This window comes from Rana temporaria, chromosome 12, assembly GCF_905171775.1.
Source record: "Rana temporaria chromosome 12, aRanTem1.1, whole genome shotgun sequence".
NCBI lineage: Eukaryota > Metazoa > Chordata > Amphibia > Anura > Ranidae > Rana > Rana temporaria.
In genome coordinates, this window is record NC_053500.1 from 93,518,384 (window position 1) to 93,531,577 (window position 13,194).

The 13,194-nt window shown below is 47.4% G+C and overlaps 1 protein-coding gene across 1 annotated transcript in view; it reads right to left on the minus strand.

Annotated features, from left to right (window-relative positions):
• PSMB3 (proteasome 20S subunit beta 3) overlaps positions 1-13,194 on the minus strand; it is a 169,707-nt gene that overhangs the window by 50,082 nt on the left and 106,431 nt on the right. Inside the window, 2 exon segments of the mRNA XM_040329694.1 lie at positions 2,565-2,659; positions 5,733-5,910. Coding sequence (XP_040185628.1) covers positions 2,565-2,659; positions 5,733-5,910 — 273 coding nt within the window.

Sequence of the window (13,194 nt, forward strand, 5' to 3'; positions counted from 1 at the left end):
TATAGCAAAAAGTCAAAAATATTGAATTTTTTTCAAAATTGTCGCTCTATTTTTGTTTATAGCGCAAAAAATTAAAACCGCCGAGGTGATCAAATACCACCAAAAGAAAGCTCTATTTGTGGGGAAAAAAGGACGCCAATTTTGTTTGGGAGCCACGTCGCACGACCGCGCAATTGTCTGTTAAAGCGACGCAGTCACGAACTGTAAAAACACCTTGGGTCTTTAGGCAGCATATTGGTCCGGTCCTTAAGTGGTTAATAATGTCATCCAGCGAAGGTGCCAAAAAGCCTCCCACCTTTGAAGGGCAAATCAGCCAAAGCTTTCTTGAAAGCTTGGTCAGCAGACCAGCATTTCAGCCAAATTAGGCGGTGTATTACCACCGGTGAAACAGAGGCTCTGGAGATCAAGGGAGTGGCATCACAGACATACACAAGACCCTGTACCAACTGGTCGGCCAGCCTCACACACTCAGGGGTGAGCTGATGCTTCTCCACTGTCTGGCGCAAAATCTTTGCCCATTCAGTAAGGGTTCCGAGACACCCCAGCATGGTGAACATGGAACAGGTCACTGCTTCGGACCTCCCATCAGTAGGGTCCTTAAAGGCAGGGGGTCCCCTCTACCGGGAGAGTGGTTACTTTATTTAGTCGAGAGACCGGGGGGTCCACGACCGGAGGAGAGGTCCATTTTTTTTCAAAAGGCTCTCCTCAAAAGGATAATAGACCGCCATGTGCTGATCGACTACAAAAAGGACTTCTGCGGCCGTTCCCATTCCTTATCTATGAACGAATCCGAATCAGAGCATTCCCCAGAAGATGGCAGGGGAAGGGGGCGCTTTTTACCCCCCTTACGCTCAAACGCCGTTTCCACCCTGGCAACAAATGACTGCCGACAGCGTATCCATGGGAACTGCAGGTGCAGGGCACCGTTTGCAGCCTCTGACAATTTAGGGGAAGAAAGGCCAGATACTGACGCCATAAATCACCCACTGATAGCACTCAGGGACTAAGTGAAAAACTCAAAGTCCACCCTCCACCCAGGGGACTTTCCACCCAGAGGGAGACCACTCAGTGCCGCTTTTCATCTGTACACAGTGTGTGTGCGTTAAAACTGAGGAAAACTTAAGGTGAATGTACTGCGCGCCGTTCAGAAAGCCAGCGCTAGAGGCCAAAACCCACTCCAAAATGGCCACCAGACGCCACAGATAAAAGGACGATAAAAACTTTTCAATAGAGAAAGGCAGGGATTAAAAATTGCGTCAGCGCTGCAAAAATGGTGCCTGAGCACCGCAATGTGGACGAGAAGGCCGTGGCAGAGACTTCCCAACTACCCCTCACAGAAAGCGGACCCAGACACCCCACAGTCCCCCCACAGGTACACCCCGGTCGCAGCGGCCCTTAGTGCAGGAGGGGAAAGGGAGGACAGGAGAGCCTCTTAGTCTCGGGAATTCCCAGCTGTTTCATCTCGCCGAGGCAGGAGGAACCGTACTTACCCGTCCTTGCTGGCGCATCCCTGACAGACCTACAACCCAGTAGTTACGGAGTAGCTGTCGGCCCGCTCCACTGTAAGCGAGACAGCAGCAGCCCAGTCATATGCGGACCACGGGGCATATGCTCACCGGCCACCCCCGGAGCCATGGGTTATATCATGGCCGACCCAGCGCGTAGCTAAGGTCTGCTCATGCTCAATGGCCCGGACTGGGGGGGGGGGACTACAAGGTTCTATAATATCCAGCTTGTCGCCCAGCCGGCAGCTGATAAGAATCACGAAAATAAAATAAATAAGGATTTCTTCAGGCTTTCACACTGGAGTGGTGCGCTAGCAGGACGGTAAAAAAAAAATAAAAAAAAGTCCTGCTAGCAGCATCTTTGGAGCGGGGAAGGAGCGGTGTATATACTCCTCTTCCACCGCTCCAGCATTGAAATGAATAGGCACCGGCAAAGCTCTGCTGCAGTGGTGCTTTGCGGGTGGTTTCAACCCCTTTTTCGGCAGCAAGCAGCCGAATATCCCTGCAAATACAATGGTAAAGAGCCGCTAAAATGCTGCTATTTTTAGCGGTGCTTTACTGTCGTATTTGGCCGCTTTTAACCCCCGATAGTGGCCAAAAAAAAAGGGTTAAAACCACACGCAAAGCACCGCTGCAGCAGCTGTATACACACCACTGCAAAGATGATGCTAGCAGGACTTTACCGTCCTGCTAGCGCTCCACTCCAGTGTGAAAGCCATCGGGGCTTTCACACTGGAGAGACAGCAGAGTCTTTCAGGGCACTTTGCAGGTGCCATTTTTAGCGCCTGCAAAGCTCCTCAGTGTGAAAGGGGTCTTACAGGCAGCGGGAGTGGACATTTTGCACTAGTGTGAACCTAGCCTAAAAAGGACCTTTTCCTGGTCTAAGGCTAAACAACCTTTCTTTGGGGACCTTAAAGCGTATTATTACAGATACTGGAGTCACCTTTTATATATTTGTATATTGTAATAATATCCCCTTATGTGCATATTTTTAAGAGTGAATTATATTTTGCCAACAAGGCAGCAGATTTGTCAAGATTAAGAATTACTGGCACTCACATGATGTGTACAACCACCCCCATTCCAGACACTGCATCTCTGTCCACAGCATTCAGCATGGCCTGCGAGATGGTTTCAAAAAGGTCCTCTGGCTCCTTGAGGGAAAATAAGAGTACATTATTGAGAAAAAATAATAATAATAAGGGGAAAATTACAGTATATGAAAAAGTAAACTTTCAGGCAGGGGCGGACTGACCATTGAGTCACTCGGGCACTGCCCGAGGGCCCCATGCCACTAGGGGGCCCCATCAGGGTTGCCAGGCTCAGTAAAACCAGGGACAGTATGTAAAAATCTGTGTTTTTTTTAGATCTGTCCCTGATATGTCCGAAACTGACATGCTTTTAATGTGAATATCCCAAGATTTTAGCTGCCCTGCCTCCTGGCGTGGTGGCCATCTGTAAGCCAGAGGGGCCCCATAATCTTCTATTGCCCGGGGGCCCCATGAGTTGTCAGTCCGCCCCTGGTTTCAGGTATTATAATGTTAAAATTTACTTGGCAGTCCTTTTTGTCTGCCTGTTAAGCTTTTCAAAGTTTGCAGTTCCCTATTGGCATTTTTGTATTTGCATACAAAAGTTATTGCCCGTTTTTGTCCATTTAAAGGGTCACTAAAGGAAAAACATTTTTTTGCTGAAATGACTGTTTACAGGGTATAGAGACATAATAGTTAACTGATTCCTTTTAAAAATGATTAAAAATAGATAAAAAACAATCATATAATGTACCTACAGTTTAGTTTCGTTTTTGCTGTTTCCTGGTTCTCTGATGTACAGAGCCAGAGAGCCAATAGAGGGCAGAGAAGGTTTTTCAAAACGAAACTGGAATGGTGCTGAGGGGTTTTAGACACACCTCCTTGATTAGTCACCCCAGAGAGAAATCTCCCAGTACTGTGGTGATCAGGAAACAGACAACCAGGAAGTGTCCAGAAGAGAGAGGATTTACAGCAACATCAAAGCAAAAACGGACAATGAGGACATGAAACCAGGACTGCAGTAAGGTAAAGGAAGCTATTTAGCTAAAAAAAAAAAAAAAAAAAAAAAAAAATCCTTTAGTGACCCTTTAACCTAAATGGATAAAAACAGGCAATAGCATCTTGAAAGAGTGGAATACATTCATAAAGAACAGTGAATGGTAACGCACGACCACTGTGCAGTACAGCTCAATAGATTGCACAGTCTAACTGTGTAACAAGAAAATGTTGGCAGTTTTGAAATACTAAAACACTTTTTCATGTGACAACACTGAAGAAAAATAAAAAGAACTCACACAGCCATTAATGTCTAAACCGCCGGTAACAAAAGCGTGTACAACCAAGTGAAAATGTCCAAATTGGGCCCAAGGAGTCAATTTTTTGTGTGGCCACCATTATTTTCCAGCACTGCCTTAACCCTCTTGGGCATAGCGTTTTCCCAGAGCTTCACAGGTTGCCACTGGAGTCCTCTTCCACTCCTCCATGACAACATCACAGAGCTGGTGAATATTAGAGACCTTGCGCTCCTCCACCTTGTGTTTGAGAATGCCCCACAGATGCTCAATAGGGTTTAGGTCTGGAGACATGCTTGGCCAGTCCATCACCTTTACCCTCAGCTTCTTTAGCAAGGCAGTGGACCTCTTGGAGGTGTGCTTGGGGTTGTCATGTTGGAATACTGCCCGTGGCCCAGTCTACGAAGAGAGAGGATCATGCTCTGCTTCAGTATGTCACAGTACATGTTGGCATTCATGGTTCTCTCAATGAACTGGAGCTCCCCAGTACTGGCAGCACTCATGCAGCCCAAGACCATGACACTCCCACCACCATGCTTTACTGTAGGCAAGACACACTGGTCTTTGTATTTTTAACCTGGTTGCTGCCACACACGCTTTACACCATCTAAATACGTTTATCTTGGTCTCATCAGACCACAGGACATGGTTTCAGTAAACTGTCCTTAGTCTGATTGTCTTCAAAAAACTGTGTGTGGGCTTTCTTGTGCATAATTTTTGGAAGAGGCTTCCTTCTGGGACGACAGCCATGCAAACCAATTTGATGCAGTGTGCGGCATATCGTCTGAGCACCGACAGGCTGACCCCCCCTCCCCCCTTTAACCACTGCAGCAATGCTGGTAGAACTCATAAGTCTATTTCCCAAAGACAACCTCTGGATATGACGCTGAGCTCATGCGCTCAACCCCTTTGGTCGACCATGGCGAGGCCTGTTCTGAGTGGAACCTGTCCTGTTAAACCGCTTTATGGTCTTGGCCACCGTGCTGCAGCTCAGTTTCAGGGTCTTGGCAATCTTCTTATAGAATAGGCCATCTTCATGTAGAGCAACAATTTTTTTTCTAGATCCTCAGAGTTCTTTGCCATGAGGTGCCATGTTGAACTTCCAGTAACCAGTATCAGAGAGTGAGAGCAATAACACAAAATTCAACACACCTGCTCCCAATTTACACCTGAAACCCTGTAACACCGAGTCACATGACACCGGGGACGGAAAATGGCTAATTGGGCCCAATTCGGACATTTTCACTTAGGGGTGTATTCACTTTTGTTGCCAGCGGTTTAGACATTATTGGCTGTGTGTTGAGTTATTTTGAGGGGATAGCAAATTTACTATACAAGCTGTACACTCACTACTTTACATTGTAGCAAAGTGTAATTTCTTCAGTATTGTCACATGAAAATATAGAATAAAATATTTACAAAAATAGGGGTACTCACTTTTGTGAGATAATGTATATCAAATTCAATGCAATGCTGTACATTTATGTGCAATGTGGTAAACTAGTCTTTACATTTGGATGGGCTGGGTGCTATGAAACAAGTCACCACAATGCAACAAAGTGAATGGACTCAAAGTGGAACGTCACCTGAAAAAAAAAGTTTTACCGTTTCCCTCCTTCCAGTCTAGTCTCCAATTGAAATGCACCATCGTTTTGGGGTGGAGGTGGTAGAGGAACTTTAAAAAAAAACAAAAAAAAAACCCAGGTACCAGTTAACCAATCCCAGGTACCCAATTTCATAATACTTACCTACGTGAGGATAGAGCCACATTGGGCTGCAGGACCATTTTTAACTACAATCCAACAGCAATCTATGACCCCTATTTTTTTTTCTAGCTGTGCAACCACTTTAATTTTATTTAAAATAAAGTATTATCTGGGCTACTCCACAAATCCTTCTATACTCACCAAGTCTGGCTCCCAGAGAGATTCACACATGCCATACATCTGTTCTGAACATGTCCCACTAACTACAAAGTCTTCAGTCTCCATTGGACATCCGATAAGATCCAGGGAGCAAATGAATGGCTCAAAGGTCTTGGGGTCCAAACCAGCAATAACTGGTTCAATATAGTAAGGACCAAACCTGGCAAGAAAACAAAGTATTTCTGAAAAACAAATCTAGATCAATACGCTATATAGCAAAATAATCAATACATAAACAGTATTCTCCAAGTAGAATTCTTACCCAAAAACCTTTTTTCGCTATTAGATAAAAATAGTATAAGAATAGAACCTGGCTGCCTTCATTACTGTCTGTAACCCTAATGGAGATTCTCTCACTTCCTGATTGGTCCCAGTAAGAAGTTACATAGTAGATAAGGTTGAATAAAGACAATAGTCCATCCAGTTTAATCTGTGTAGGTATAGCAAAACTCCCCACTGCCACCACCAATTGTGGAAGAGTTCCACATCCTTATCGCCCTGACAGTGAAAAACCCCCTGCGCAGTTTAAAAGAAGTTATAAGGCTTTTTCCCCGCGATGTCCACAAGTGTCTTAGCTGTCCGTTACTTTTCTGAAACACAGCAGCGGCACCATTGGCTCCCGCGGCTGTCAAAGTCAGTTAGCCAATTGGGAGTGAAAGAACAGGGCAAGATCGGGGCTCTGTGTCTGAATAGACACACAGAGCTGCAACTCTGGTGCCCCCATAGCAAGATGCTTGCTGTGGGGGCACTTGACAGAAAAGAGGGGTCAGGAGCACTGAAGAGGGATCCGAGAAGAGGAGGATCCAGTCTGCCTCGCTTCTGCCACACTCATCTCTCCAATTAGCTGACTTTGACGGCAGTGGGAGCCAATGACGCCACTGCTGTGTCTCAGCCAATCAGGAGGAGAGTCACGGACAGCAGAGGAACTTGTGGACATCGCTTAAGGAAGATTGGGCTCAGCGGGTGCTGGAGGGCGGATGCTGCAGACAGAGGGTTTTTAATCTTAATGCATTAGAATAAAAAAACCTTCTGACTTTACAACCACTTTAAACCACTCTTACACTCCCCAAGATGGAATAATTTATTTTTACCCATGTCGGAATCACCGTTGAGGCATCTGTAAATGGCCATCATGTCCCCTCTCAAGCGTTGCTTCTCCAGCAAGAACAAATTTAGTGCCTGTAGTCGTTCCTCGTAATTGAGGTCCTCCAGTTCCCCTTATTTTGTTGCCCTTCTCTGGACTTTCTCTCCAGCACATCCCTTCTTAGGACTGGTGACGAGAACTGGGCGGAATACTCCAGATGTGGCCTTACCAGAGTTTTCTAAAGTGGCAGGATTATAGTTTTATCTCGGGAGTATATCCCTTTTTTATGCATGTTAAAAAATTTCCGACTTTGCTAGCTACAGCTTGACATTGCATACTATTGTTCAGTCTGTTATCCCCAGATCTTTCTCCATCCTTTATTCCCCCAGGTGTTCTCCCTCTAGTGAGTAGTTTGCGTTTATGTTTTTAGCTCCCCAAGTGCATGACGTTACATTTCTCCACATTCTCATTTGTAGCTGCCCACAAAAATGGGATTTTTTTTTGTAATCACCGTAAAATCATTTTCTCTGTCGTCCATGGACAGACACAGCCTTCAAAGTCTTGACATATGTGTTATGTTCCTGTTCATAGGAGAGGACTAGGCAGAACATGTTAGATATTTAAATACATGTTACTTTAACAGAGTTGAACAGCCCGCCCAGGGGGCGGGTCCTCCAGACATAACCCTCCTCCCTGCAGCATGCAGCCTCCGTTCGTAACAAGCAGTACAAAACCTAAAGAGGAGGGGTGGGTGCTGTGTTCGTCCATGGACGACAGAGAAAACCTATGTTAGACTTACCGGTATTGGTATTTCTACGAACCTTCCAGGACGGCACACCTGAGAGATGAGGGCTGATACTGCTTTGTTGGTATCCAACGTGACCTGGGAGGCCAACTGTCCGGACATTCGTAGATCGTCCAGGTAAGGTAATTAGGGATATACCCTGGAGATGCAGAAAGGCTACTGCCTCTGCTAGGATTTTTGTAAAAATCCTTGGGCTGGCTGTTAGTCCAAATGGTAGGGCTCTGAATTGCCAGTGAAGAATCTCTCCTCCAAACCACCACTGCAAACCTCAAATATGCCTGATGATCCACGTGGATTGGCACGTGTAGGTAGGCATCTTTGAGGTCCAGAGTCGTCATGAAGGCTTCCTTCATGAGGTTCTTCCGTACCGAGTAGATACTTTCCATAGTACATTTTTTGTATTCCAGAAACTTGTTCTTGTTCTTGTTTCTTAAATTTACTATCAGGTGGTATTTTCCCGATGGCTTGCGAACAACAAATACGTGGGAATAGAATCCCTGGTATTGTTGTTCTTTTGGTACTGGTACCACTACCTGTTCGACCAATTCCTGGATACCCTCCAGGAGGGCAGATCTTTTTAGGGCATCCCTGGGAGGATGTGCAAGAGTGATCATAGAGGGGGATGTTGCCGAAAATTCCAGACGATAATCTTCTTGTAGGATTCGGCAAATGTGCTGTCCAAAATCTTTTCCCACCGAGGAACAAATTGGGACAACTGTCCCCCCACTCTGATCTTGGCGTCACTTAGTTTCCTTGTCGCCAGCTTTGGGAGAGGGGAGCAGCAAGTTGTTTTTTCTTTTCCTTACCATAACCCCATTGTTTGTTGGGTTCCTTTTTGGTTCTGTGCTTTGATTGCCCAGAGGGGCCTCGAAAAGTGTTCCTAAACCCATCTATTTGGGGGTTTTCTGATGACCTTGACAGGACACCGTCCAGGCCCTGGCCAAAAAGCAACGAACCTTGAAAGGGAAGGCCACATAGCTTACCCTTAGATGCAACATCTCCTTCCCAGGCTTTAATCCAGACAGCTCTTCTAGCGGAGTTGATTAATGCTGCCGTTTTAGCCAAAGCTCTTGCGGATTCGATTGCAGCATCCGCAAGGTAAGCAACAGCTTTTCCTATCACTGTTAGAGAATTGATAACATTCTCTGATTCAGTTCTCTGGGACAGGTGCTTGGTGAGCTTCTCCACCCAGGAATCTGTATGCCTGGCTACACAGGCTGCTGCTAAGGCTGGACCCATGGCTGCTGTATTAGCTTCCCAAGCTTTTCTAAGGAGGGATTCTTCTCTGCGGTCCATCAAATCCTTAATAATGCCTGCTTTCTCAAAGGAGAGGTTAGACAACTTGGTGACTTGTGACAAAGCCGCATCCAGTCTTGGGAGCTTAACCACTTGATCACTGGGCACGTAAACCCCCTTAATAACCAGACCAATTTTCAGCTTTCGGTGCTCTCACAATTTGAATGACAATTACTCAGTCATACAACACTGTACCCAAATGAAATTCGTCCTTTTTTTCACACAAATAGAGCTTTCTTTTGGTGGTATTTAATCACCGTTGGGTTCTTTATTTTTTGCGCTACAAGAGAAAAAAAAGACTGAAAATTCTGTAAAAAAAAAAATTAATTTTTCTTTGTTTGTTATAAAATTTAGCAAATTTTGTATTTTTTCTTCATTCTTTTGTATAAATGTGAAAGATGAAGTTACGCCGAGTAAATAGATACCCAACATGTCACCCTTCAAAATTGCACACGCTCGTGGAATGGCGCCAAACTTCGCTACTTAAAAATCCCCATAGGCGACGTTGCAGGGTATTGCAGAGTATTGTGGGGTATTGCAGAGTAGTGTGGGGTATTGCAGAGTATAGGTGTGTAGTATTGCACAGTATGGGGCAGGGATGGATGGCTGGCTGGATCTGTGACTGCATGTGTCACAGATCCAGCCCAAAGCACTCGTGCTGCATCTGCTCTCTCCCCCCTCCCTCTCCTCTCACACTGTACTGTTCGGTACAGAGAGGGGAGTGAAGAACCGGCGTCATCACATGGCGCCGGTTTGTTTACAAGTGATCGCTCAGTCATTGGATGGAGCGATCACGTGGTAAACCGCCGCCATCAGCGGCGATTTACCGTGACGGGACCCAGCGGTCATGGACATTCCCGTGTGCGCGCCCCAGAGGGCGCACAAGAGCGCGATTCTGGGAGGACGTCCATGTACGTCCTCCCAGAGTTTAGCAACCGCTTTGCAGCCGTATTTCGACTGTAGGCGGTGATCAAGTGGTTAAAGAAAGTCTCATCAGTTTGGTGAAAGGGAAATCTCCTTTTCCAAGTTCTGTCTGACAATCCTTTTAGGCTCTCTCCATTCCTGTAGGACTAGATCATTAAGGGATTGGTGGAGTGGGAACACTCTAGATTGAGATTTACTCATCCCCCTATAAACCTTATCCTGTGCTGAGGTTACTTTAGGGGTTTCTGGAATCTCCTCTGTGGCATATATTGCCTGGAGGAGTCTGTCAAGAACTTCTACAGCAAAGAGGTGTCTGCTTAGCCTGGTCTCCTCCTGGGACTGGCTAAAGGAGTCTATATCCAACTCTCCCTCTGAGCTGTGTCCTGATCGGGCCTGGCTTTCTAAGTCCCCCCCTCATCTTCCTCTTCCTCTGCCTGGCCTAGAGGGAGTACTTGTGAGGAGGGCACTGGGTCCCCCTGTAAAGAGGCTTTTTTGAGAGGATGTGCCTTCTCTAGGGGTAAGTTCCTCCGTGTCAGGACTCTGAGTCGCTGACTGTCCGGCTGCTTCACGGAAAGCTTTAACAGTGGCTAGCATTTCCGTCTGCCGACCACTTCCACCACTTTCCACACCACTCTTTACGCTGTCTCCCGGTGTCCTAACACTTTAGGGTTGCACTGTGTCTGCGGCGCCGCCCACTTCCTGCGATGCGGTCGTGTTCAAAAAGAGGCTTGGAGCTCAGTGCTTCCTCCTAGGAAAAAACAGGAAGTGAAGAGAGCAGCTTAATGGCAGTGTTTCTGCATCACAGCGATGCCTCGCCCTCCCTGCGGCCAGAGCCCTGGTGCAAGCCTGGGGCGACCTGTGAGAAGGACAAAGCCTAAAGGTTAGTTCCGCCCCCCCCCTGGCCTCCCTAAAACCTGTCTCAACAGGGGTACCATTAGACCCTCCCAGGTCTTTAAACAAAACATGTCGCTAAGGGTGGGGCCTTATAACAAGCTGTCAATTGATTGTGTTTCCTGTAGAGAGGAGCCCTCATCTCAGGTGTGCCATCCTGGAAGGTGATAGGGAAAAAGGATTTTATGGTGAGTACAAAAAAAACTTCTCTTATCGTCCAACCTTCAAAGTCTTGACATATGGGACGTCCCCAAGTAGTGTCAAAAAACGAGGGGTGGGAACAGTATCAGTAAAAACAATTTAACTTCACCCCAAAACAAGCAGAGCTCCTCAACGAAGGATTTGCAACTTTAAACAGCCGCCTGCAAAACCTTGCGGCCGAAGAAAGCATCTGAAGATGCACTCGCATCAACCTTGTAAAATTTGGAAAAGGTGAACGAACAGACGACCGCCTTACACACCTGTGATACAGACGCTTGATGTCGGAAAGCCCAAGAAGCACCAATTGCCTGGGTTGAATGTGCCTTGACCGGAAAGGGGGGCGCCCACCCCTTAAGAGCATAGGCCTGTATGACGGTCTGCCTGATCCATCGAGAAATGGTTGCCGACGAGACCGCCAGACCCTTTTGTGGACCAGATACCGACACAAAAAATTAGTCAGACCTCCGAAACTGAGCCATAGCAGACAGGTACACCTGCAAAGCACGTACCACGTCTAAAGTATGCTGCGCAATCTCCTTAGGATGCGCCGGTCGAGGACACAAGGATGGAAGTGCAATGTCCTCGTTAACGTAAAAGGCTGAAACCACCTTCGGAAGAAAGGAAGGTTGCGGGCGCAAAACACTGCCTTATCCTTATGGAGGACCAAGTATGGCGACTTGCAAGTCAAGGCCGCCAATTCAGAAACCCGTCTGACAGACATAATGGCCACTAAAAAGGCCACCTTCTGAGATAGTGTCAAGAGAGGAATCTCTCTGATGTTTTCAAAGGGAGGTTCCTGAAGAACCAAGAGCACCATATTTCAGATCCCATGAAGGAAGAGGTGGTTTAAGAGGGGGAAGTATATGACGCACCCCCTGCACAAAAGGTACCCACCAGAGAATGGGCCACCAAAGGCCGCTTAAAGAACACAGCCAAAGCTGAAATCTGTCCCTTAATGGTGCTTAAGGCAAGTTTCTGATCTACTCCACGCTGTAAAAACAGCAGGACCCTGTAAACCGAATACGTCCGTGGACGCCACCCCATCTCTTCGCAAATAGAGATGTAGGCCTTCCAGGTGCGATGGTATATCTTCCTGGAAGAAGACTTCTGTGCCCTCAGCATGGTTGAGATGACCGAGTCGGAAAGACCTCGGCCCCTTAGTACCTGGCTTTCAATCGCAATGCCAATAAAGCCAGCGACTGTAAAGCAGGATGACGTATGGGACCCTGAGACAGAAGGTCCTCCCGCATTGGCAGCCGCCAGGGTGCATCCGCCACCAAACGCACGAGATCGGCGTACCAAGAACGCCGGGCCAATCTGGAGCGATTAGAATCATCAGGGTCCCTTCGGCCTCCACTCTGCGGAGCAGCTGAGGAAGCAACTTCAATGAGGGAAAAGTCATAAATGAGCCGATACTGACCCCACGGTGCCACCAACGCGTCTGCCCAGGGATCTCTGGACGTGGCCACGAACTGCGACACTTTGTGGTTGAGAAAGGCCAGGAGATCCACGTCTGGCGTGCCCCACCTCCTGCAAAGGAGTTGAAACACCTCCGGATGCAAGGACCATTCTCCCTGGTCCAGCATCTGGCGACTCAGGTAGTCCGCCTGCCTGCCAGTTTTCTACGCCCAGGAATGTAGACGGCCGATAGAGCCGGTACGCCCCTTTCCACCTTATGCAGTATGTGAGCGACCTCTGACGTTGCAGCCGAGCTCTGTGTTCTCCCCTGACGGTTGACATAAGCCACCGCCGTGGCATTGTCCGACTGAGCCTTGATTGGGCGACCTTGCAACCTTGCAACCTCCTCGATCACGAGGAGAGGCATAGCCTGATCACCCGAAGTTCCAGAACATTGATCGGCAGACAGAATTCCTGTAAAGTCCAGCGACCCTGGGCCGACTGGACCCCCCCCAGACACCCCCCCTCAACCTGTGAGGCTGGCATCCGTCGTAATCACCGTCCACTGGAAGGGAAGGAAGGACTTCTTGACCGAAGAGCCAGGAATCTCAGCCACCAATTCAGAGACTGACTAGGTGGCTTACCTGAATCTGGCGATCCATAGACAATGGAGATTCGTTCCATTTGGACAGGATCTCCTTCTGCAATACACGAGTGTGGAACTGGGCATACAGTACTGCCTCGAAGGAGGCAGTACCTTATCAGTATGGGTCTGTACTCCATCAGACCCAGGACTCGCATACAAAAAAAAAAAACGGAGAGACAACCATTTGCGGGATGCCAAC